This window comes from Thermothelomyces heterothallicus, assembly GCF_042370625.1.
Source record: "Thermothelomyces heterothallicus CBS 202.75 unplaced genomic scaffold P884_scaffold_9, whole genome shotgun sequence".
NCBI lineage: Eukaryota > Fungi > Ascomycota > Sordariomycetes > Sordariales > Chaetomiaceae > Thermothelomyces > Thermothelomyces heterothallicus.
The window spans coordinates 892,949-916,202 of record NW_027192570.1 but is presented as its reverse complement, the minus strand read 5'-3'; the positions used below and the strand labels follow the sequence as shown (position 1 = coordinate 916,202).

Below are 23,254 nucleotides of genomic sequence, written 5' to 3'. Positions count from 1 at the left end.
GGGTGAGCTCGGTTACGGTAGAAGGTTTACGCTGTTTGTTTGGCTGGCTTTGGCTTTCGGGGCTGCTGGATCTGTGAAATGGCATGGCGTGGCATGGCTTATCATGAGAGGTTTCCAAGGTGTGCCAGAAATGGAAAAGCTGCATTTTATATACCCAGTTGCTTTCTCCATGTTCTGGTCCGGAACGCACGGTTTTCTTGGCCCTTGAGCGTCTTCTTTTTCTATTTTTTTTTTTTTTTATTCACCACCCCCGATGCCTTTCATCCCCATCCGATTCCTCTTTGCTCGCCTTTTATATGCCCGGAATCGTTCTAACAATGCATGGACACACCACCAAACCCTCGCTTTGTCCTTGACCTGCCCTGCCCTCCCCGTATCGCACCGAAACCTGATCAGAAAGGAAAAGAAAAACTTTTTTAGTGTCTTCGCAGCCGCAGTTAACCGACGAAAGGAGTGATGACGCGGCGTGTAAGTCTACAACCACTCGACTCCCCAGGTCTGCTCGCCCGCGCGGAACGGGACGACCTCGACCCCGTCACCCCTGAGGGACTCCTCGACCCGGGCGCCGCCCCTCGTCAGCCGGATCTGCCGGGCCGCGGGCGCGACGCCGTAGAACCGGCGCCCGTACTCGGACAGGAACCCGGCCAGGGCCTCGTCGGTTACGGACGAGGCGGGGATGTCGCCGCGGCCGACGGCCTCCTCGAGCGCCGTGAGCACGTAGCCCAGGGCGTAGGGCTGGGTGAAGACGCCCGCGGCCGTGTTGCCTTTGCCCTTCTTGGAGGTTATGTCGTGGGCTAGTTGGTTTTTTAAAAAAAAATAGTGCCCACGCCCACGCCCACACCCGCGGAAGGTGGCGAAGGGAGGATCAGTTGTTAGCTTGGGTTTATACGCGTTGTACGCATGTATGCGTGAAAGGGAACCGCGGGGGGGGGGGGGGGGACTCTGTACGTACGGGCGCTGTCGGTGCCGAGGAAGAACTTGCCGTTGTTGGTGACGACGGCGTTGAGGAGGGCGCGGCGGTCCTCTGGGGACTTGGCGGACGGTTTGCAGTAGTGGTGCTGTCTAAGCAGTCAGCGGCTGTTCCTTAGTTGGGAGTGCGTAGGTCGGTCGGTCGGTCAGGATAGAGAGGAAATGACATACCACATTGGCGGACCAGTCGTCTACCAGGAGGGAGAGGTGATGGGCCGTCTTTTACCAAAGTCAGCGCGGGATAATATGGCAGCGCCTTTGGCGAGGCGGGAGAGGTTGACAGGGACGGACGGACTCACAATAGTTCCCACGACGTTGTCGCCCAACGCCTTGACTGCCTCGACCGCGTCCGCCGTGGTGCAGTGCTCCAGCACGATCTTGAGCTTGGGATATTTCTCGACCAGGCCCTTCAGCACCGGGATGAACCTCGACTCGGCGTTCATAACCGTCACGCCGTCGGCGGCGCTGCTGGGCACCTCGCCGTGCAGGTTCAGCACCATCCCTTCCTCCTCCATCGTCTTGAGCACGTCGTGGAACGGGTCAAACGACACCACTCCCCATTGAGAGTTGGTGGTCGCCCCGCGAGGGTACGCCTACGGAAGTCCAACTCTTATCAATGACAAAGCTCCTCACCTTCCCCCCCCCTTCTTTTCTCCTCTTCTTTTCCCTTCTTCCCAGCGCGAAATCCCTAACCAAAGCCCCAAGTGACGCGGGCCAGGACAGAGATAAGGAAGGGCACTCACCTTGACCCCCTTGATGCCGGCCCGCTTGGCCTCCCTGATGACGTCGGGCGTGATGCTCTCGTGCAGGTACAGCGACATGAGATACTCGACGCCGCCGTCCAGCTGCTGCAGCGCCTGCTTGTACGCAAGGGCCTCGGCGACCGAGACGAGGGGCCGCGGAGCAAGGTTGGGCATGACGAAGACCGTGTCGATGCCGGCTCGGCGGATGGTGGGCGTCACCAGGGACGCGATCGGGCCCGGCGCATTGCGCAGGTGCACGTGCATGTCGGCGGCCGCGGGGAGCGTGTAGGTGTCTTTGAGGGCCATTTTTCGTTTCTTCTTTTTGTTCTCTTTTCCTTTTTTTTTTCTCTTTCGATGGTGGTCAAGCCTGGCGGTTATTTATCTTTTGAATCCTTTTTCTACTGCTTTTATTTATCACTTTTCGCTCTTATTTTTTTATTATTTTTCATATGTTGCCACGTAGGTTGGTCAAGGTTGAGTGAGTTCCAAGCTCGTCGGCATCATCATCGAGGGGTATGGAAGGGCTCTCGTCAGTTGATGGTGGTGGGGTGCCGTGGGTGAGTGATGATCGCTTGGCAAGCTTGAGAGAAATAGTGTAGAAATAGCGGGTTAGGGTTTGAACTAGACCATTCTTGTTTTCAGTCTTTGCTTTTGTATTACTGTGAAGTTTAACTAACTTGAAAAAAAGATGGGCTTGGTGGGCTGATGGCCGAAACAGCAATCACTGGTCGATTTGAGCATGTGGTTGCCTCAACATGGAAGATGATGCAATGGGCTTAAGAGCCCTACTGTGCCTCGCCCGTCGCGGACGGCGCGGCACCAAGGGTCGCACCTTCAGCAGCAGAACCCTTCGCCGGCCTCGGCTCTGCTTTACAAATCAAGCACCTAACTAAAAGTTTCCGGAAATGACGTCCCCGAATCAGTGCTTTGACTCCTCCACAACCGATCAAGGGAGCATGATGCGACATCACGAGAAGCTCTCACCTCATTTCTGTCGCTCTCCCCCGCCTCCCCTTGGCTCAATTGGCTTTCATTTCTTTCGTCGGGCATCTGCAACCGTCTGATCGGATGTAGGAAGCGTTAGGGAGAGGATGACGACGCCTTTTTCGACTCGCCGCGGAGACGGCCGCGATGATAACTCGGCAACAACCTCCTCGCCCGCCGTCGCCGAGGACACGCCTCTGCTCCGCTCCGAGACCAGTTCCGTGACCGCTCGGGATGTCTCCCCCGCGAGCCACGGGCAGCCGGGGCCCCCCGCCCCGGAGCAATCGCTCGGCTGGAAGCGGACGACGTGCATCGTGCTCAGCATGTGGGCGCTGATTTTCCTGCAGGGTGAGCTGCTGCTGTGCTTATCGTGCCACAAGTCGCCCCGTGTTTGGCATAAACTGACTTCTCTCTTGCAGCCAGCAACATGAGCGGCATGTCGACTACTCAATCAACCATAGCCGCCGACCTGGATGCGTACGAGTCGGCCATGTGGTTCACTAGCTCCTACATGATCAGCATGTCCTCGGTGGCTCCGTTAGCCGGAAGGCTGGCCATGATATTTTCTTCTGCTACCATGGTCTTGCTGTCCTCGAGCTGCTTCGCTGTCGGCGCCATGGTCACAGCGCTCGCTCCCACTTTCGCCGTCTTCATCTTAGGCAGGGTCATGCTCGGTATCGGCAGCGGCGGCATCATGACCCTGTGCATGATCCTAGTCATCCAGCTCACCTCCAAGAAGCGGAGGGGCTTGTGGATCGGGCTGACCAATGCTGTGTGTCTCTTCTTTTCGCCGCTGCCGAGCTGTTTTTGAAGCTAACCAAAGACTCAGGGATTCACGATCGGCGTGTCAGCAGGCGCTGTTGTCTTTGGCGCCCTGTTGCCGGTACTGGGATGGGTATGTAGCAATTGCTTCGTTGTTGAGAACCCCAGCTGACTGGCGGCGTACAGAGGCTTCTGTTCGGAGCGCAAGCCCCCTTGGCCGCCCTCGCCGGTTTGGGGGTCAGCCTTAGCATCCCTCATCTCACCACCGACGAGAACGCAAAGGATAAGACGACCTTGCAGAAGCTTGCGGGCCTTGATTATCCCGGCGCTGCATTCCTGGTAATATAACTTTCCCCACTGCCCGCTGCGACACGGCCGCTCTAACTCTAACCCCCCCCCCCCTTTTCCAGACCATTACCATCGTCCTCTTTCTCTACGGCCTCTCCGGCACCATCCGGCTCCTCCCCATCGGCCTCTCCCTCATCACCCTCCCCGCTTTTCTCCTTGTCGAGTCCCGCGCCCGCGACCCGGCCATCCCCCTGTCCGTACTCAAATCGCGCGGCGTCTTGCTATCCTGCTTCTCCCAGCTCGGCTTCATGGCCGCCCGCTGGACCGTCCTCTTTTACGCCCCCATCTTTGTCCTTGCCGTGCGCGGCCTGTCTCCCGCCATAGCGGGCTCAGTTCTGATCCCGACCAACGCCGGCTTCGGCCTCGGTGGATTGATCGTCGGCGCCTTTCACATCCGCCACGCCGGCTCGTTCTGGTTCCCCTCCCTCCTCTCGCTCGCCCTGTTCTCCGCCGCCCTGCTGGCGCTCGCATTCCTGAGCAATGCCTCTGCCCCGGCTTCCCTCTACGTCATCGCCATCTTCGCCAACGGTTTGTGCACCGGCGCCGCGCTGAACTACACCCTCGCCCACCTCCTTCACTTGTCCAGTCCCGACGTGCACTTTATCGTCACCGGCCTGTTGTCTACTTTCCGTGGCTTCGCGGGCAGCTTTGGCACGACTATAGGGGGCGGCGTCTTCACGCGGGCACTGCGGGACGCGCTAACCGAGGGGTTCGAGAGACTGGATGGAGGGGAGGCGCTGGATAAAGCAAGGGAGAAGTTGATTAAGGTGCTCATTGGCAGCCCGGCAATCGTTTGGAAAGAGGGGGTTCTGACCGCGACCGAGAGGGCCGTTGCTGTGCTGGGATACGAGCGCGCGTTGGCCGTCCTATATCAATCGACTGCCGCCTTGGGCATTTTGGTCTTAATTATGCAGGCAGGGACTGGTTGGACGGCGCCAGCGGGCCAGAAGGAGGATGATGAGGAGTTCGAAGAAGCGGCTAACGAGGGAGATCGAGCCATGGAGGCTTGATCGCTCATTTCCACCCTTGTCATGCCGTTTTTTTGGTCATAGGGTGTGCCCGGGTTCAAAATCATCAATAACCCCGAGAGCTACAGGTTGGGGAGACTGTGCTCTACTGGGACTCGAAGACATGTTCCGTTGAGTTATTTGGGAAAAGAAATCGATTTTGAAAGCCTGCTATCCTCCGTTCGAACACAAATCTCCAACAGACTGCCCAAGGGTATCCGTACAGAAATAGGAAGAAAGAAATCACAAAAATGAAACCAACGCTCCTTGTCCGCCCATATCAAGATAACCGCACGCACGACCGCCCCAATAACGCCACACTTTAATCCTCAAGAACCCTTGTGTCCAAAACCTGATTTTCCCACGACGCGGGCTGTTGCGGCCGTTGACCTTGGTCGTCCGACCCTGTCTTCGCAAACGTCCCTGGGGATGAAGTTGACAACGATAATGATGCTCTTGGGGCCCGTCCTAACCGATCGCCGAGTCGAGTTTCACCGTTTCCCGTATCCCTCACGCCTTCCACCGCGTTCTCCTCTTCTTTCCCCTTCTCGCCGCTCTCGACACCGGCTTCAACATCCCCTCCTCTGCCCCCACTCCCTCCAGTCTCCCCGCTCTCGTCGCCCACCCTGGGTGCCGGTGGCACGTCCACGAACATTCTCGCCCCCTTTACCAGCCCCAAGAAGGCGGGGTAGGTCCCGGCCACCGCCATCAAGATGACAACGACGACCAGAGAGACCTGCACGCTGGCGCCCGCCCGCATGATGCCGTACGACACAAACGGCCAAACGGCCGGACCGCACGCACCCATGGTCAGCCACGTGGCGGCCTGCTTGGTCCTCGATCCCTGGCCGCGCAGGCCGAGGGAGAAAACGAGGGGCCAGATGGGGCCCTCGCAGAAGAAGAAGAGGATGACAGGGACGGCGGCGGCGTTGGGGTTTGTGCTCGCCGCGGGGAGGGTCACGATGATGAGGCCAAGAAGGGCCGAGAGTGAGATCGAAAGAGTGAGTAGGGTACGTGCCGAAGGCAAGAAATGCTGGGCCGGGTGTCGGGCAGCTAGAATGCATACCCCGCCCGCGAGAAAGCGGGAGAGAGCAAAGGCCGAGTGAGCAACGAGTAAGTAATTGGGCAGGGAGAGGGTTAGGCCATGCGGGCGGGCCGTGGTGTTCGTCGAGGTGAGCGCGGCGGCCGGCTGGTTCGCAAAACTTGCGAGGAGCGGGTCGAAAAAGAGCGACATGTTCTCCTGTACCGAGACGTAGCACCACTGGGCGAGGATTGCCAGGCTGAGGGTCCAGGTCCGAAGCGAGATGCCGCCGATCGACTTGCATTTGGGGTCGACTGGTGACCGCGCCGCCAGCTCGGCAAGCTCGGCATCGCGCACCTCCGGGATGCGGACGTAGTAGAAGAACAGCGCCAGCAGGACTGAGAGGAGCGTGATGGAGAGGTACGTCCACTGGACGTCGATCAGCGTGCTCGCATCCAGCTGCCCATCTGGCTGTTCAAACCTCGCGGCGAAGAACACCCGGTCGGCAAGCAAGCCGCTCAGGACGCTCCCAACGGCCTGTACCCCCTGGGCCAGCAGTAACCGGGCATCGCCGTATCGCGGAGGACCGCACAGCACTAGGAACGGATTGGCCGCCGTCTCCAACACAGCCAGGCCAAACCCAACCACGAAACTGCTCACAATGAACCCGCCATACGCACCCAAGACCGCGCCGGGCCAGAACATGATGGTCCCGAGGCCGTACACCAGCAGGCCAGCAATGAAAGTAGCCTTAAACCCGCCGATCGGCTCCTCCTCTTCTCCAGCCATCCTTCCTTTGCGCTTCTTGGACACCACCCTCTGCACTCGGCTCGCTCGTCTCCTCATTTCGCAGGCGTTCCGAACAGTACCATCCTTAACACCATGACTGTCACGCTGACGGCCGTCCATACCAACACCCCCAAGAGAAGCCCCTCCTCCGCGCCTCTTCAACTTCGTCCTCCGATGGTGCTCATCATGCCGTAACAACCACCCGCCAAGTAGTGCAGGGCCCAGGAAGTACCCGCCCCCGAAATATGCGGCCGTCAAGCTCAGGGTTTGTGCGGTCGACATGCGGGCCACGGCGGCGACGGTGTTGTTGAGCGTATTGAGCAAGCCGTAGGAGAAACCCCAGAGAAAGAAGAGGATGCATGCGAGGGCATTATAGCGCAGGTTCTTCCGGGTATCTGTCTGTGATAATAGGTTTCCGCGAGGGGAAAGGGTGACGAAGTTGTAGTAGATCGGATTCGGATCTTGGGTAGTAGTTCTTGTTGTCGTTGTTGTCCCTGTGGGGGTCGTGGTGGGGAGAGGGTTGCTTGTGGCTATGGAGAGGTATGGATTGGAGGGCGACGTGGAGAGGAAGTCGCGGATCGAGACGTCCTCATCCGAGCCATCGTCCTCACCATGGGCTTCGGCGGGCAAAGTGCGGGGACCCGCCGGAGATTGCTGAGCGCGCAGGCTCTCGCCTCGCGTGATCGCAGCGGACACGGGACCCCCGTCGCTCGTGCCGGCGCTGCCGGCGCTGGTGGTGTGTGTGGTGTTGCTGATGGCCCCGGTCTGACTCCGGAGCGATGCGTCCCGGTTGACGAGCATGGAGGGCAGGATGCGGATGATGAGTGGTTTCAGAGTCGGGACGCAAGCGCACATGATGCCCACGTTAACCTCTACTGCGGACCACATGAGCGACAGAGAAGCATTCCACGAGAAGTCCAGGCTCTGGCCGAACATGGCCATAGGGTCGGTGGAGGAGGTCGTCGGGGCTTGGTCGATGGCTTGCTGGAGGTAGTAGATGCGCACGACGTCGACGACGGCGACGAAGACGCCCAGGCCAAAGGTCAGGACCAATATGGTCTTTTGCCGCTGGGGCAGCCGCATGCTTGTGAGTACGGGAATCGGCAAAGCCAGGATGGCGAGGTCGGTCGTGACGTTGACCGGGGCCGAGCAGATGAATTCGGTGAGCAACGGGATGCAGCTGACGGGCTCGACATCCACATCCCATGCCGCGGCAACCGGCCGGCACTGGAAGATATTCAGAAAGGTGAGGACGACCCCGGCAACGTTGACCACGACCAGGGTGATCCACGAGCCTAGCCGGAGAATCGGCTGCGTGTTCTTGGACAGCCTCAGGTAGAAGACGAGAATTGACGTTTTGGTAGCCATGAGAGATGGGTTCTGCATCCTGTTAGGCACTCCTGTTCCGTAACTACTTAAACGCGCGCGCGCGTGTGCGCACACACACACGCACACACACACGCACACACACAAACACACACACACACACATATATATATATATATATATCAGGGAAACAGGTCCAAGGGATATAATACGCACATAGAGAATCGAAAACACATATTCCCACTTCCTCAGTCCCGGCATCTTCGCAGGGTCGATATTCCTGTCGTGCCTCCCGAGCCCGTGCTTCACGGCAATGTCGATGCTCAGGCTCAGGAAGACGGCCAGCAGCCAGGCCAAGACGATGAAGAAGTCGGCGGTGCCCGCTCGCCGGACGATGCCGAGCCGGGACACCATCCGCCCGGCCACGAAGAGCGTGGCCAAGGCCAGGGTGGCCGTCGTCACGGCGAAGACGGCCGGACCGCGATCGGGGAACGCGTCTGTTGTCGGGTCCATACCCATGGGCGAGAGCGGTCCCGGCCTCACGTCTCAAGGAATTGGCTGTCGTTGGAGGCGCCGCCGGACCCTGTCATGTCGAGGAGGGGGAGGAGGAGCTGGGTCGGCCCAGCCGAGGGACAGCAACACAACTCTTTGCTTTCTCTTGTGGTGATGCTCATGCTCCTAGTACTCTGGCCATCGCTGGCTTTTTTTGTGAAAGTGGGACAGGTCGGCTGCGAAATGGCAAGGATGTTGAGGTCGAACGGGAAGAAGAAAGTTAACCGCGGCAACTAAGCCCAATTGTTTTCACCCCCGCGTTCCTGGTTCAACAACAGACTCCAGACTCTGACGGAACGAGACTAAAACAGGAGCCAATCCATGCTTCATGAGTCAAGTGGTAGGTGGGCCCATGACACCCGAGGTTCTGGGCCTGAAGCTTGGCTTTTTGCTTGGTGGGATCGAGATTCGGGAAACAATCCCGGAAGAAGCGGAGGGAGCAAGGAGGAGGACAGGAAGAAACGGTTGTATACGAGCTTAGGGAAAGAATGCTTTAAGTACTGCCTTAGTGTGAAAGACGTGGTTAAACATCGCTATGCGCCTTGTTGTCATGGTAGGTGCGAGCCGACATGCTTGGGAGGAACGACCAGAAAATAAGCGAACCACCCTGAGAGGTTCCTTCTCTTTCTGCTCCTGGTGTGCATGCATGTACAATAGTACTGTAGTACTCCGTACATGCACACATACCTGGGGTAGGTACCTAATATCTCAGGAACAGCCTGGTCCATCATCGCTCTTGCCCCTTCTGATGGTACGACCCCATGGGGGATCAAAGTGCCGTCCGAGCGCAGAGCCTGCACGGTAAGCCAAATCGGTCAAGCCCTTGAAACACTACACAGTACGACTGGCTATTCGCTGACTTTGCCGAGTTTGTAGGAGTTCGTTCGAGGGGAAACGAAGGAATGCGTTTTGACGACCGCCACAATGACATCGTTTGAGGCTGTGCCAGCCAATGGCAGGGCTAGTTGCTGTGGAACCCTCGTGGCACCGGCGTGGCACGCAGGGAACCCACAACTTGGCATTCCGTTGATTAGTGAACGAGAGAGTGGCAACTTTCCCTACATAGTAAGTCGAGGCCGTAGTGTACATAGTAAGCCTGGCTGCATGCGCGTACGGGGTAATCCGTACGTACGGATCCGTACATACTGTGTACATACAACTTCGGATTACACTAATAATGCACGGAGTGATCCTTCGCCTTTGGAACCCTTGCCCGGGGGTTTAGGTATGTACATACTATGCCACATCCGGCCCAACCTCACTCTTTAGAGCCTTGAGGCATTTCCGACGCTGTCACAGCCATGGGAGCACAGCAAGGAAGGGTTGGGCTGCGTCCCAAGCCCAACGGGCCCAACTGTCGGTAGTGTGAAGTGCTGTCACGGCAACGTTGTTGATAGGCTATATAGTATCCGTACGCATATACGGATTACACTCCACGAGCTGAGTTCCGCATTAGGCCAATGAAACCATTGGCTAACGACCGTTTGTTGCCTGGCCGTTCAGCCCCCTTCCCCCCCCCCCCCCCCCCCCCCCCCCCCAAAAAAAAAAATATGCTAAAGTTTCCCAAGATGAACGCCCTTCAAGAACTCCACGCTACCCAAGTCCTTTCGCTGGTTACCATTGGTGTGGTTGTTGTGTGGCTGTTGTTATAGTAGCAGTGGTAGTAGTAGTTGTTGTTGTTGTCGTCGTTGTCGTTGTTGTGCTTCATAACAAAGGCATGGGGTATCTCGATATCCACCATCCTCTTGCGTCGCAGAAGTGATATCTAATCCGTATTATAACCTCCATCGCCCAGAGTCTCGGCCCATCCAATACACCGTCGCACCGCCAGTTGCTGTGTCCGGTGCACCTCCCCCCCTTCCCCCTTCAACCCCCGTTAGGCGTCCCGTTTAAGAAGAAGTCCAGCTCGTTCCCTGCGCCCCCCATGAACGATTCGTTCTCCGCCAGTTGCTCCAGCAAGCTCAAGAACGGATCCTTCTCCTCACCCGCTCCCGTAGTCGCTGCGCTCTCGTTAGGACTCGTGTCCTTGGGTGTCGCACCCACTCCGGCCGGCGCTCTGGTGCCGCCGCCGCCGCCGGCGGTGGCATTTCCACCTCCCTCATCGCCGTGCCATGGCGTCGGCGTCCCAAAGGCATTCGTCGGTAAACCGCCGAATATAGGGTCAAAACCCTGTGGTGGTGCTGTACCGCCCCCGGCACCATTGGCCGTCGATGAGCCAGCGGGGAGCTGGCCAAAGTTGAAGGACGGGTTGAACGTTCCGTTGCCCATGTCGGGGAAACCGTGGGGTATGTCAGCTGATTGACCGCTGCGGTTGTTATCGCCGAGCGGAAAGTTGGCTAGGCCACCCTCCCCTGCGGCGCTCCCGCTAGCCTCGTTCTGGGACATGCTTAGGCGCCGGTTCTGCTGAGGCGGCCCGTGGGGTGAAGTAAGAGACGTCGGTGTGTGCAGCATCCCCGGCGATGGTTGAGGTGGTACTGACGATGGCGAGAACAGTGGGCGGCCCACAGTCGACGGCGTGGATAAAGACGGCGTCGGTGGGGGATTCATCTTGTTCATTGATATAGAATTCTTGAAATCTGGCCTTGGACGGCCGGACGGCGCCGTGTTCTTTCTTTTGAGGTTCGGACGGCTGGCTCCCGGATCGGACGGGCTGAGGCGAGGAGCGCAGAGACCCTGTCCCGGGTACGTATCCGTTGTGAAATCCACAACGACATCGGCGAGGCTCAGATTCGCCGCGTCAAAGCTGAAGCTTTGCCCTCCAGGGCCTCCAATATTGGCGTACCGGTCGAAGAAATCCTCCAGAGTAAAGACGGGCGAGTACCGCATGGGGCTCTGCGACAGACTCTTGACCAGCTCCGAGTGTGCGTTGTAGATCCCTTGAAGCGTTTCGCGCTGGTGCTGGACGCTCGCCCACGCATACCGTAGCTCGCTGAGTTGCTGCATCTCTCTCGATAGGAATTCGGCCGAGGAGCTGAACACGCTCATGTCCCCAGCCGTCCCGATGCGGCTATAGTGCGCTCCGTGGATGTGTACAGTGCCGGCTGTGCAGATGCAGTAACCGACAAACGCGGGCCATTCGACGGATGCTGTCTGCTTTCCGAGTTCCACCAGCTCTGCGATGGCGTTTGCGTGCAGGAAGCACATGTTTGTGGCCTCGATCTGCCATGACTGGTGTTGACCGGACCCTGCAAGCTCCGCCAAATCGATGGGGAGGAAGGGACGGTATATGAGGCAGTGAATGAGATGGTAGATGAGCTTGCTTAGCACAAGCACGGTGGAATCCGGCTGTCCAAATAGCGAGTCCACGCTGGAAAACACGTCTTCTGTCCCCGAAGCCCACACGTCCAGGTCCTGGCGGATCTTGGACAGGTTGGACAGCGAGTGCCACGGGAAATGAGAATCCCCCTTGACTCCGCCGGCGGCCAAGTACTGGTTCGTCGTGCCGAGGATGCGGCAGATATCGATCAACATCCCGTTGCTCCCTTGGGACCTCTTGCTCCCGCCGTGCAGGTGTTGGAGGTTTGTATAACTCTGGAAGAAATCGCCCTCCATGGGCATCGTGTTCGGGCTCGGGTACCAGCACGGCAGTCGTAAGAGAATGGCACGATCGGATATGAGAGACGGGCGCTTCGAGCCACAGGACATGAAACGGTCGAGCAGGTAGCAAGTCCAAAACAGCCTTCGGCGCGTTTCCCGTTCGATCGGGGTGACGCGGGCATTCACATCCAACTCCCTGTGCAACTCCAGAGCCATAGCCATCCCAACAGCGCTTGCTACCCCCGATAGTTAGCTGCCGTGGTTGCAGACCGGGGTCTGTAAGGGTTTTTTTTTTTTTTTTTGGGGGGGGGGGGCATTACTCAACAGCATGTATGCCTTCTTTCCCTTTCCAGATGCCGTGAAAGCTGTCACGAGAAGTACCAGTGTCTGTAGTGCATCCACAGATGGATCGTCCGTGTCAACTTCCGCCCTTGCCCTGGCGGCATATTCTTCGCTCAGTTTCACGGCGGACTGGTAGCCGTTTGGGTGAGGCGCGTATCTTGCCAATCGAGTCAGCAGAGGGGCTGCCACGGTTGCGCACCGTGAGCTTACCTGGCAGCTACCGCGTAGATGGCGTGAACCAGGTGGCTAGGTACCTGGTTGAGCTGAAGACGTTGCCGCAAGGTGGATTCGTCAAAAATGTAGAAGGGTTTGTCGTGAAAGCGGGTAAAGTAGATGTCGAGCAAAGTGTCCGGGTGGATCTCAGGGGACTGCTCGCTACGCCAAAAGTCAGACAAATCATGGCTGTGCGAGATCCGGCGTGCTCACCTCTGGACAGGAGAAAACATGGAAGTGTCTTGAGATTCCTGGCCAACGCCGGTCTTCACTCCTCCAGCAGAGGTACTTGCTGCCGGCTGAGTGGAATTGGACGGCTCAGGGGCATCTGTCACTGCACTCTCAGAGCTTTCTGCTTCAGTGCCCGCCTTTTTTTCTCTTAACCGTGCCTCGAGCCCATCGACCCTTTTCAGAAGGGCCTCCAATACATCGGTCTTTGGGCCCCTTTTTTTCGGAACGGCATCTATCACGTTGTGTGAGCAACGGTTGGGGAGACGGCCTCGGATGTACCGCAAGGCCTGGACAGGGAGGCATACCATATATACAGGGACATTGAAACACCTGGCATGCCTCGCAGGCAGGACGAAGCCGGTTGCACTTGATCTACAGCTTTAGTTAGCCTACGCAGCCTTTTGCGCCAGCGAAGATAGAGTCAATGAAGCCTCAGCCAGGACCTCAACCCTGACCACTTACATACCTTGCGCTTTCGGCACGATTTGCAGTTCATAGACTCACGGGGCTCGTTGCTCAAGCGTCGCGTTGGAAGGCGTTCAATGCTGACTTGAGGCCGCGGCATGGGGGCCAGAGGCATGCGAGGCAGCGGTGTTGCCGCCCCATGGTCGTAGGGCTGAACCATCGTGTCTAGAGCGTCTTTGCGACTACGGTCTCGAATACCGGTGAAACTTGAACCCCAGGGCTATAGCTTGCGCGGTCACTGCCGGCTCCCCAGGGCATGGCTCTAGAGATGGATCCGCCTTGGACGCCCAGGTGACGGCGGAGATGTCGGGGAGCCTTGTAGCTGCAGAGCACAGTTCAGATCTTCTCGGTCCAATTTCGCAGGAGCCGTCTGGCAAGGTCCACGGCGACTTAAAAGGCGACGATTGAAAATCGTGTCACACTGCCTCTCTCTTGCCTAAGAGTTCCCAGAGACTTGTCAGCTGGGCATTTGGGAGATTCGGACATGAGCGCAACAATCTTCAATGAGCGAGCATAGAGCCTTCGCACGACCGGCAGGTTTCCGGGCAAATCGGTGCCAGGCAATTGGCCGGTCCCAGTTGTGCTGGGAGGAATAAAGGCGAACAGATGGAGTTGACGAAAGCGAGGCGTCGGTTAAGGAGCCGGGTATGTAAGGGGCAGCAGGCCTTTTTTTTTTTTTGGGGGGGGGGACAATTGGTTTGGCTGTGGCCCTGTTCTGGCTTTTAAACGGGGAAGCCCTCACATTCATCCAGGACCGGGGTCCGCAGGTCATGGGGCGTCGTTGACCGCACCATCGACAGCTTCACAGTCCTGCACACATAACAATTGAGGACGGTGGCTCGGTTGGCGGTTCTGGCGGTGTTTGACAGCGAGGTATGCCTAGAGAGAAAAGGCTTCTCGCAAGAAAGCACGGGGAGTGAATTGCTGGGATTTGAGCGTGACGGGTCCCTGTCCGGGGCCACGCCGGAAACGGGGTATTTGCCGACTCGGTGAGTGTCAGGAGGGGAGGTTCGAGTTCATGATGCGGTTTGTGTGGCTTCGGGACTCAGAACAATACAAAACAGCAAGCTCTGAGCGCATCCCGCAAGGTGTGGTTCTTGATCATTTTAGATGACTGGTGCAATCGCGTCCCCCAGAGTTGCTGCACAAGCGCTGGCACCGGCAATGCGGTGGATGGTGCGGGGAATGGGATGGAAAATGTGGGGTTTGTGGGGTGAGCAACTCAGCAAAGGACGAGCTGCGGAGCCTCGGCCGGCTCCACCTGCCCTTTCTTTGGGCGGGGCCGCTGCCTGGACCCGAGCACGCTCGCAAGTGCTTCCAGGATGCGACTGCCGGGACTCTCGCTGTGAAGCCACATCTGCCATGCCTCTTTCGAGCTTTCCACATGATGTTTGTGGCCTTGAACTCATATATAACATGGATGGGGTTTGTACGAACTTTACAGTTTTACTGTAAACTGGACACAGTGACCATCACGGAGAGCCGCCAGCGGCTCCATATACAGCTGTGTATTCCGTTTGTATGTATTCCGTATCTATGTATGTACTGTACATATTCGGGTGCGGATTAGAGACTTGCATACATACCTTATACATGCATGAAGCTCATGCGGTGTCTTGGGCTCGGCGCCGGGTTGCGGGGATCGGAAGAAACGCTCTGAAGAGCCGTGCTGGGGCAATCGATGCTGCAGTTCCAGTCACTAGGGACGCTGTGAACCATACAAGTTCGCAGACGCCAAGCGACGAGAGCTTCCCCGGTTGGAACGTTGAAGCAAGCGAAGATCCATAAGGCCGAGCCGCTTTTTTACCTTAAAACGCTCCTTCGCGTCCATTGCCCCCGAGGTTCAAAAGAATGCATGGTACAGTAGCTAACACTCAAACTGAAAGTCAGTTATGTAAACGAGAGAATAATGCGTCGCCCCACTTGGCAAAGGCGAACCTGGAATCTGGGGCTGGAAGACGATCTGTTCCTGCTGCGGCAAAGCACCTTTCTGCGCGCGGAGTCTCAACTTGGGAGCTTCTCCGCAGGACCACAGTCCCGCTGTCCCGCTGTCCCGCTGTCCCGCTTGGGCGTGCAGTCCTAATAAGGTAGCTGCAGAACTACTCTAGGGCGTGAAGTGCCGCTGGGGAACCTGAGAAATATCCTCCTACTCCGTATTGCCGCTCCAATGGCGGCACATCTGTCCACATCCAACGCCCAATCGGCGCAGGCCGGGTTTAACATCAGGTTTGTATCCCCGGCGCTTCCGGCCAACTAACCCACGCTACTTAAAAGGCTATCATTCGGGATATAATATGTATGAAAATATACGGTATTCTGGCCAGTTTTGGAGACAGGTTCATAGCGCGACTGATGAGGCATTCCTACTGCGCAAAGGTGCCCGCGGTAGCCCCAGCTGAGCAAGACTTTGTTAATAAATCGAGCATGCGTAAAGCACAAACTACCCGGGTAAACGCGAAGGTCCCGAGGTTGTTTCCAGAGAAGGGCTCGGCCGTCATCTATTCTCAACGCACCTTCCGCCCGACTCTCGGCCGATTCTGTTCCATTTTCCGAAGCAGCAGCCACCAGCCTGACGAAAAAGGCATTGATGGGTCGACGGGAGCGTCCGTGCTGTGCTCTCGCTTCAAGCAGTGCGCGTGGTTCCCCTGCACCCCGCAAATCTCGGGATCACTTGGCTTCCCCACACGCAACAAAATGACGAGCTATCCCTTGGCGTTTGGCGGACCATAGTGTAGTCCATACTTGCGAGAGACTACGCAATACGTGGACGGGGTTCCTCGGTAAGGTACCTTACATTATCCGGTACCGTCTTCGTACTCCGGCGGACGACACCAAAATGCAAAAGCGCAACCGCAAGCCCCCCCCAAACACCCCCCTGTCGGTGTGGTTCAACACGGCAGACGGAGTCGCAGCTGCCGGGCGCCAAGCCGATGCCCGATGCTTCTGGTCAAGTCGCCCGGGTCTTCGACTGGGCCATTTGTGGGTATTCGTATATCGGACCGAAACGGCTCCGTCCGCGCTTCTTCTCGCAGAGCAGGCACACGGGGTCCGGCTCGTCGGGGACGTCTCCGGACATATGATGGGAGTTGTCCCATGTCGTGTAGTGCGTACTGCGAAGTGCTGCGAAAGTGAGCGTCAGGCGCAATTGGTTGCAGTGTTTATTTACACTGCGGTCCCGTAGGAAGTGGTGCAGAACTGAAATGCCTCGGTCCCCGGAGTTGGGGCCGCGTGTGGTGCAGGTACGTACATACATACCTTCATTCGGTGTGATACTAGGATCGGGGCTCAAGCTTCAGCCTATCGCGACACGAACAGTACGCCTTCCAGTTTGGGCATCCATTGCAAATGGAGAGATCTAGGTCATCGCCCGCCGCTCTATGCTATAGACGGGAACAGGGAATACGAAGATCCTTTAGCGTAGTCGGATCCCCCTTCTAGTTGTGGACGAGGAAGAGGAGGAGTTGTAGATAGAAGTCCCTTGCTAGGTAGTTTTAAATCTCTGATTTCGGGAATGATATTGTTTGACGAAAGGACTATATTGCATTTTAAAATTCTAAATCGGTTCAAAAAGGCTCTGACCATTGTTATTGGGGATGAACAGCGTAGCGACTGGCGAAACTGGTGGTATTCGCGATATTGTCGACGTGGCACAGACCCAAATCCAACTTCTCCCAACGCACGAGTCTCGCACAACAACCCCGGATAGGACACGTCCATCGCAGTGCTTCAGTCCTGCAAACTCGGATGCGCAACTCCGAGACGATCTGAAAACTTTGCTGACTTCTCAAATCCCACTACTACCCAAGCGGTGCCGGCAAAGCCATCTTCACAAGACAATTCCCAAGTATAGCTTAGGACTTCTCTAGCCTAGCGTCCAATATCCGAATCCTTCGGTATATCAATCTTCACACCGAGCACTTATATCGGAATTAGCTGCGGACGACGATATCTAATATCCCTCAGGGTTTAGACTAGGTAACGTCATCGGCTAGGGAACTACCGGCATGGTCGTTCTCGACAAGTCCTCTAATACTGTTATTAAAGTACCCTTTGACTATAATGAGGAGGAGTGCCTTCTCCGTATACAGAGAGATTGCGATTGAAGGTTGAAGAAGGATGGGGATGGGTGCCAAGGTTCGCCAAGCGGTCAGAGCATTGGAGGGGGGTTTTCGGTAGATGGGGGGTCCGACTTATTATTTAAAGGGTACGGTTTCTTGTCCATATGCAGAGAGCAGGGAACTTTTATAGGCAAATTGTGTTTTAGCTCACAGGCGCACGAGTTCGTGTATGGATTATATTACATATATACCTTAGACACATGTGGACATGGAGGTACAGTACCTAGGTACCTACTACCTATGTAAGGCAGGCAATGCATGTAAATGATATACCATATCATAGTATGTAGTTACACGCATACACCAGCATATGCCCCAAGGAGTCAAGGACGGGCAAATGCCGACATGTGAGGCGCAAACGTACTAGCATTTGTAGTACCACCCATCTATTCCCATCGCCGCCCGAATTTTGTTGTGTCTTTTGATTCGTGCCCCATCGGGATAGTCACAAGGCATTCCGTCTTGCGGCTCGCTCGTCAATCGCCCGAACTGTTCGGTGTTCGGTACAATCCAACTCGAAGGCAGCAGCGCAAAGAAGAGGAAGGAGGAAGGAAAAGGGGGGCAGGACGTGTCCGAAAAAAAATAGTTCGATAGGCTCCCGAACATAATAAATAGGTATCCAAGCTGTATATCCCTCCGACTACCAGTACATGCAAAGCACAATAAGAAGCCGGGGTGCATGCATCAACAAGAGAAAGAAGAATTTCTTCCGGCCAACCTCTCAATAATGGGTCGGTCAAATCAATCGGTTAGCCCAGTCGCCGCAAAGTGTTGCACTGCGACCCGCAACAGAGCACTTCACTCCATCGCTTTCCGGTTTAACTAGCTGGTCCTGTTTTGCAGACTCTCTCCATCGTCATTCCACCCTGCCATCGATTTCTGCTTCGGTTGCCAGATTGCCTTCGTCATATCGTGTAGTGCCGAGGTACGGGTGCCACCAAGGTCTTAGTATGTGTTGTTATGTGTGTCAATCTGGCACGTCGGTCCTGGGCCCCGTTATGTTCCCGCCTCTGGGTGGGGTGGTGAGAGTTCTGTTCCGTGGTTCGTGGGACTGCGGGATGCTGTTGAACAAGATTTCCCCATCGGAAACCTGTCCATGTCAATGATTAGAACACCTCCCCTTGTTGCAACCAGGCTCCTCTCTATTTTCGGTCAAGCGAGCAGACCCCATTGCTCACCTTCTGACACACTGCCGGCGACGGCACAGATTGACACCGACCCCTCCCATCCTCATAGCTTTCCTACCCTGCCCCGGCCACCCTGAAACTGGGATGATGCGGGCTCCGGGTGCTCTCAAAACAGCGTTCGACCACTGGCCAATCTCACAAAGCTGTACGGAACATTCTGCCCGACCAGCAGCCGTAGCGTTTCCACCGTGGTGAAGGCCGTAACGTCGGCAGCGCCATAAGCCGCAAACCCGCTCTGCTCGGCAATCAGGGCCGGGTCGCCCTTCGCCGAGGCCGGCCGGTCCGCGAGATCCAAAAACACCTTTCGGGAATCGGTCCCTGAGCCCCTTGAGCCGAACAGCCGCACCAGCATCCCCACGAGCGTGCTCTTTTCCGGCCCTAGGGCGCTGACGACCAAGAATGGCGAACCCGTGCCTGTCCCGACATTGGAACCGTTCGCGCCAACGGTGCGCGCTCTCTGAATGCTCTCGAGGCTTGTGAAGGGCTCGATGAGGAGGTCTTTGCCGAATGCCGGGGGCGTCTTGAACCCGACCGTGTAGACCTTGCCGACCTTGAGAGCCTTGAGGGCGAAGAGGGCGCTAGCGGCGTCTTCGGCAGACGAGGCGAGGACGACGGCGGCGCATCCGAAGTAGGCTGACGGGGCAAAATCGCGGGTTAGTGTGCTCAAGATGCCCTTCCAGGAAGCGTTGTCGAGGACGAGCGTGGTGTTAGGGGGGAGGCCTGATTGGGACGGACCCAGGGCGCTGTACGAATCCCCGTTCTTGTGGCGCGGAGGGCTCGACGGTATCGAAGACGGCGCGGACGTCGGGGCGCTCGAAGGGGCGGGCCGCACGACGATGGTGTCGACCATGCCGATAAGTCGAGCGGCTTCGCTGACGGTGGGCCCGGCCCCGTTATTGAGGGACGCGAGGAAGTCGCTATGGGTCGCCAGGCTCTTGAGAGAAACCGCTGGGTTGAAGTAAGCCCCGCCAAAGTTCTTCTGGTTGCACCACGTCCCGATACAACCGGGCCCTTTTGGCTGCCACTCCACGACGGCGAACTGATGGGGCAAACCTAGCTCGTTAAAGCACTTTTCGTAGAAAAGGGCCTGAGGTGTCACGCTGCGCATCGCCGGGCTCGTGATGCCGTACATGTTCTTTTTGGGCAATTGCCCGAGCAGCGCCAGCGCCTGGTTGATCTCGGCGGCGCTCATCTGTCCCGGAGCCGCGATGATGGGCAGAAGAGGATGTGTGATTGGCGTGAAGACCTTGTTGAGCGTCCGCGAGAATTGGCCCGTCTCGCCCATGTTGACGGCAGACAATGGAACCGAGTCGGGATATTTTGCCTTGATCTTGGACCGGAAATACTCGAGCTCAAAGTTTTCGTTGTGGTCATTGATGATGGCAATCATCTTGACGCAGTCGGCGTAGCGTTGTGATTCGAGGAAAATCGACTCGGCCCGTTCCGAGGTCCATTTGAAGGTCCCGGAGAAGTCGTGAAAAGCGGACATGATGCGACTGTTCCCACGCTGCTCGTACAATTTCTTCCGGATGCTCTCGGGAAGCCAAAGCTCAACATCAAGATACTCGACGCCCCATTGGAGAGCCCGATACAGGTACTCGTAGTACAGCCCCGGATTGTCCATCGGAAACCGGCCGTTCTCATTGGTGCACCTCGTCGTGAAGATGATGGGCAGCTCTGTCCTCTGCCTGAGCAACATGAGCTGCTCTCCGACATAGCTGAGACTGGGAATCTCGGAGTAAGTCCCGTCCCCCAGGGGCTCCTTGAGAAGGTCGACGCGGATCTCGATGGCATCAGCGCCGACAGTCAGAATGTCGATGTTGGGCAAGGCGGCATGTACGTCCGGGAACGTGGTCGAGATGATGAAGGTCCTGGGCTTTGCCATGAGCGCTCCGTGGTGACATATCTGGCCGAGGATATGTGAGGTGAAGCGGGCAAGATCCCTGCGAAAGAAGGGGGACTCGGTGTAGAGAAACTCGTAATCGCACTGAGCTGAAAGATAGACGTCGGGAGGCATTCCCAGACCGGTGCAGTGGGCATTGATAGCAACGACGAGTCCTCTGTCCCGCGTCGCAATGTCGTCCTTGGCGCTATCTGCCGGAATGCCAATTACCCAATCCTGGTCGTCTTTGGTGATACTCTCGAAGCGAGGCTTCATTTTTGACGGTTTCCCAAGAACCTCGGCGAAAACAGAAACGATCTTCTCCTGGCCCTTGCCAAACATGATGACGACGATCCTGGTGTCTCCTCTCTGGGGCTCGCTGCACAATGAAACGCCGGGCTGGGCGGGTGGTGACGCGCGCTCCGTGTCACCGTTGTTGGTGAAAGGGCTGTCAGCTATACTCTGCGGCCGTGCCGCCGGTGTCGGGACCGGCTCCAATTGCTGCACCGCCGCCATGATGACTCCCGTTCAGCCCTCGTTTGATACTGTCACGCGAGCCCGAGGGTGAAATTCTGGGTTTCTGAGACTAAATCAGTCGCCGTCGTATCTCGGTCGGCTTTGGTAGCTCTTGTATCGCCTCTCCGAATTTCGGTTCCAGAGTTCAACCACCAAGGAGCAAACGCGTGCTCAGGGCGGCCGAACATGCATGACCGTGGCCTTGTACGCGCAGATGTTATGCGGAAGAAGGCCCTGGCGTCTTTGCGAGACGAAGAGAGACAGTCGACTGGGGCAAGAACCCAGCGTTTCCACGGAGTGGACTAGCGGCGGAAGCCTATGGGCGTGGTGGCAGCTGTCAGGTTGCCGCGAGTGAGTGATGGAACGTGTTCTGCCCTCTATATCTTGGGATGCCGCTGTTTGGGTGCTCCTGATTCGAGGTGCCGCTCTCTTGAGTCTTGGCAGTAAGATGTTTTGGAGAAATGGCGAGTTCAGGAAGCGCGGAGAAGGTGTGTGTACTGTACGTGATTGACCATGAGACAATGCGGCTGTCGAGGCTTGTCTCAAATGGCCAAAAAACGCAGCGCTGGGAACAGGATGCCTTTCAGCAAGGCTTATCGGCGAGTGATCTCGGCATCAAAGCCTCACAAAACAGCCCGGGGGGGGGGGGGGGGGGGGGGGGGGGGGGGGGGGGGGGGGGGGGAGGGCACGCAACCGGAAAAAGGAAGGACCAAACGGAGCGGGCCAGACAGCGAGCGACGATCCGGCGATAACAGCGGGTATATCACCATACCGGGGCCCGCCGTGACATGGCCTTGGAGTAACAGATTCCCGGGAATCAGGAGGTCGCAAGCGCTGCAAGGCACGGGGCTGCGTTGGATGGTCGCAGCAGGCAGCAGATGGCGGTTGGTTCTGCCCAGGGGTGCTTGAATTTTGGCCGAATCTGCGTCTCCCGTGCCCGGGTGCTGGGGTCAGGTACGGGAGAGACCTGGGTGCTGCTCGAGTGCGGAAAGACCTAGTTAGAAGGACCGCCGTCGTTGTCACCGTGACCGAGCAAATGGCAGGCGGAACGGCGGGAAGGCTGTGTCTCTCGGGATGGGAGTGGAGTCGCTCGCTTTCATCCGAGGGAGCGACGACGACTACTGCATTCGATGCTTGGCTCCACGCTTTTTGCTTCTTCAGCTTCAATGAAAAGCTCCCGGTTCGTCGAGTTGTCCGTCCGGAATCAGATCAGATGCTGTTACACGATGCGAGCCATTGCTCCACGCGGATCCTACAGCCCGCAATCCTTAGACAAGAGCAGCAAGGGAAGAAACACCGTGTTTCCGAGAGATGGGCAACCAATCGCATCGGTAAGAAGTGACGGATGGGATTTGAGGTCTCGGTTCGCAATCCGTTCCCCTTCGATTGTTCGCTGCGGGCCAGGCCGACCGTTGCATGGTCCAGTGTGTGGGTTCGTTGGAGACAGGGAGCTGCAGTGCAGGGTGGAATCTGCGGGTTGGCAAGTGGTTGGAGCAGGGTACCCCGCATGAACCCCACAATTTCTCCAGCACTGGAGAATTTATTTTGTTAAAGTCCGCCAATAAACGGTCGTCCGGAATTGGCTCTGGCAGGCCCCTGGCTCGGTCCGTCTCAATGGATGCACACTTTCTTGTTCTACTGCGAAGACGCCAAATCAAGGCACTCGAGATGCTGGGTTCAGCGCCTTGTCTGCCCTGGAAGGGGGACGAGAGCCCCCTGAAAAACAGCTGAAACTCGGGGCCACTTCACTCGATCATCGGCTGGCGATAAGTGGTTTGTCCAGCGCTCACGCCGTCGTCGCGCTATTCCCCCGTTCAAGCCGACCCGCATAGGCTCCCGGATCTCCATTTCGATCACCGTTCCACCCACTACCGGCAGGACCCTGACCGAATTCTTCCGCCTTATCTGTCAGACCCAGCAGCGAGACGGAATTCCCAGATTCCATCCACAGAACGAAGCTGCCGAACACCTACAGAGTATGTTTGGCGAGTGATCTCACCCTGCCGCAGCAAAACCGCCACCTTCCGTCCGGGAAACGGTGCCTCCACCCCACGCCGTTTCACCTTCAGAACCCGTCCCGAACTACCATGTTGCTTTCAGGCTGAATTGAATCTTAATTCCCGTCAGAGGTTGACGGCAATGGCTAAACGAGCCGGGATACTAGATGGACCGTGTCACCGTCTATGTACTGTACACCGTGCTTTTCAGGCATTGATGGCAATGGAAATGGATAAACTCGAGAAAATCGGGGAAAGTATCCCA

The 23,254-nt window shown here is 57.1% G+C and overlaps 5 protein-coding genes across 5 annotated transcripts; 1 reads left to right on the top strand and 4 right to left on the bottom strand.

The window, feature by feature from the left end:
- Positions 1–143: 143 nt before the first annotated feature.
- On the bottom strand, positions 144–2,338 carry P884DRAFT_259014 (uncharacterized protein). Its single transcript, XM_069441302.1, has 5 exons — positions 1,713–2,338; positions 1,269–1,562; positions 1,141–1,188; positions 953–1,058; positions 144–794 (listed from the first exon to the last, which is right to left on the bottom strand). The coding sequence occupies exons 1-5, from the start codon at positions 2,016–2,018 to the stop codon at positions 475–477; spliced, it is 1,074 nt and encodes a 357-aa protein (XP_069298284.1). The 5' UTR covers positions 2,019–2,338; the 3' UTR covers positions 144–474.
- A 157-nt stretch (positions 2,339–2,495) lies between these two features.
- Positions 2,496–4,989, top strand: P884DRAFT_222822 (major facilitator superfamily domain-containing protein). The gene is made up of 5 exons (XM_069439533.1): positions 2,496–3,044; positions 3,116–3,468; positions 3,526–3,591; positions 3,645–3,797; positions 3,869–4,989. The coding sequence occupies exons 1-5, from the start codon at positions 2,804–2,806 to the stop codon at positions 4,814–4,816; spliced, it is 1,761 nt and encodes a 586-aa protein (XP_069298283.1). The 5' UTR covers positions 2,496–2,803; the 3' UTR covers positions 4,817–4,989.
- Positions 4,976–8,645, bottom strand: P884DRAFT_132473 (uncharacterized protein). The gene is made up of 2 exons (XM_069437213.1): positions 8,166–8,645; positions 4,976–8,003 (listed from the first exon to the last, which is right to left on the bottom strand). Exons 1-2 carry the CDS (start codon positions 8,466–8,468, stop codon positions 5,136–5,138), a joined length of 3,171 nt encoding a protein of 1,056 aa, XP_069298282.1. The 5' UTR covers positions 8,469–8,645; the 3' UTR covers positions 4,976–5,135.
- Positions 8,646–10,367: 1,722 nt separating this feature from the next.
- Positions 10,368–13,389, bottom strand: P884DRAFT_277221 (fungal transcriptional regulatory-like protein; the record flags this gene model as incomplete). Its single annotated transcript, XM_069443049.1, has 6 exons — positions 10,368–12,274; positions 12,359–12,537; positions 12,591–12,755; positions 12,807–13,056; positions 13,130–13,196; positions 13,291–13,389. The coding sequence occupies 6 exons, from the start codon at positions 13,387–13,389 to the stop codon at positions 10,368–10,370; spliced, it is 2,667 nt and encodes an 888-aa protein (XP_069298281.1).
- Positions 13,390–18,350: 4,961 nt separating this feature from the next.
- Positions 18,351–21,222, bottom strand: P884DRAFT_132437 (Dehydroquinase class I-like protein). Its single transcript, XM_069437212.1, has 2 exons — positions 18,586–21,222; positions 18,351–18,497 (listed from the first exon to the last, which is right to left on the bottom strand). The coding sequence occupies exon 1, from the start codon at positions 20,990–20,992 to the stop codon at positions 18,701–18,703; it is 2,292 nt and encodes a 763-aa protein (XP_069298280.1). The 5' UTR covers positions 20,993–21,222; the 3' UTR covers positions 18,351–18,497; positions 18,586–18,700.
- Between the last annotated feature and the right edge of the window lie 2,032 nt (positions 21,223–23,254).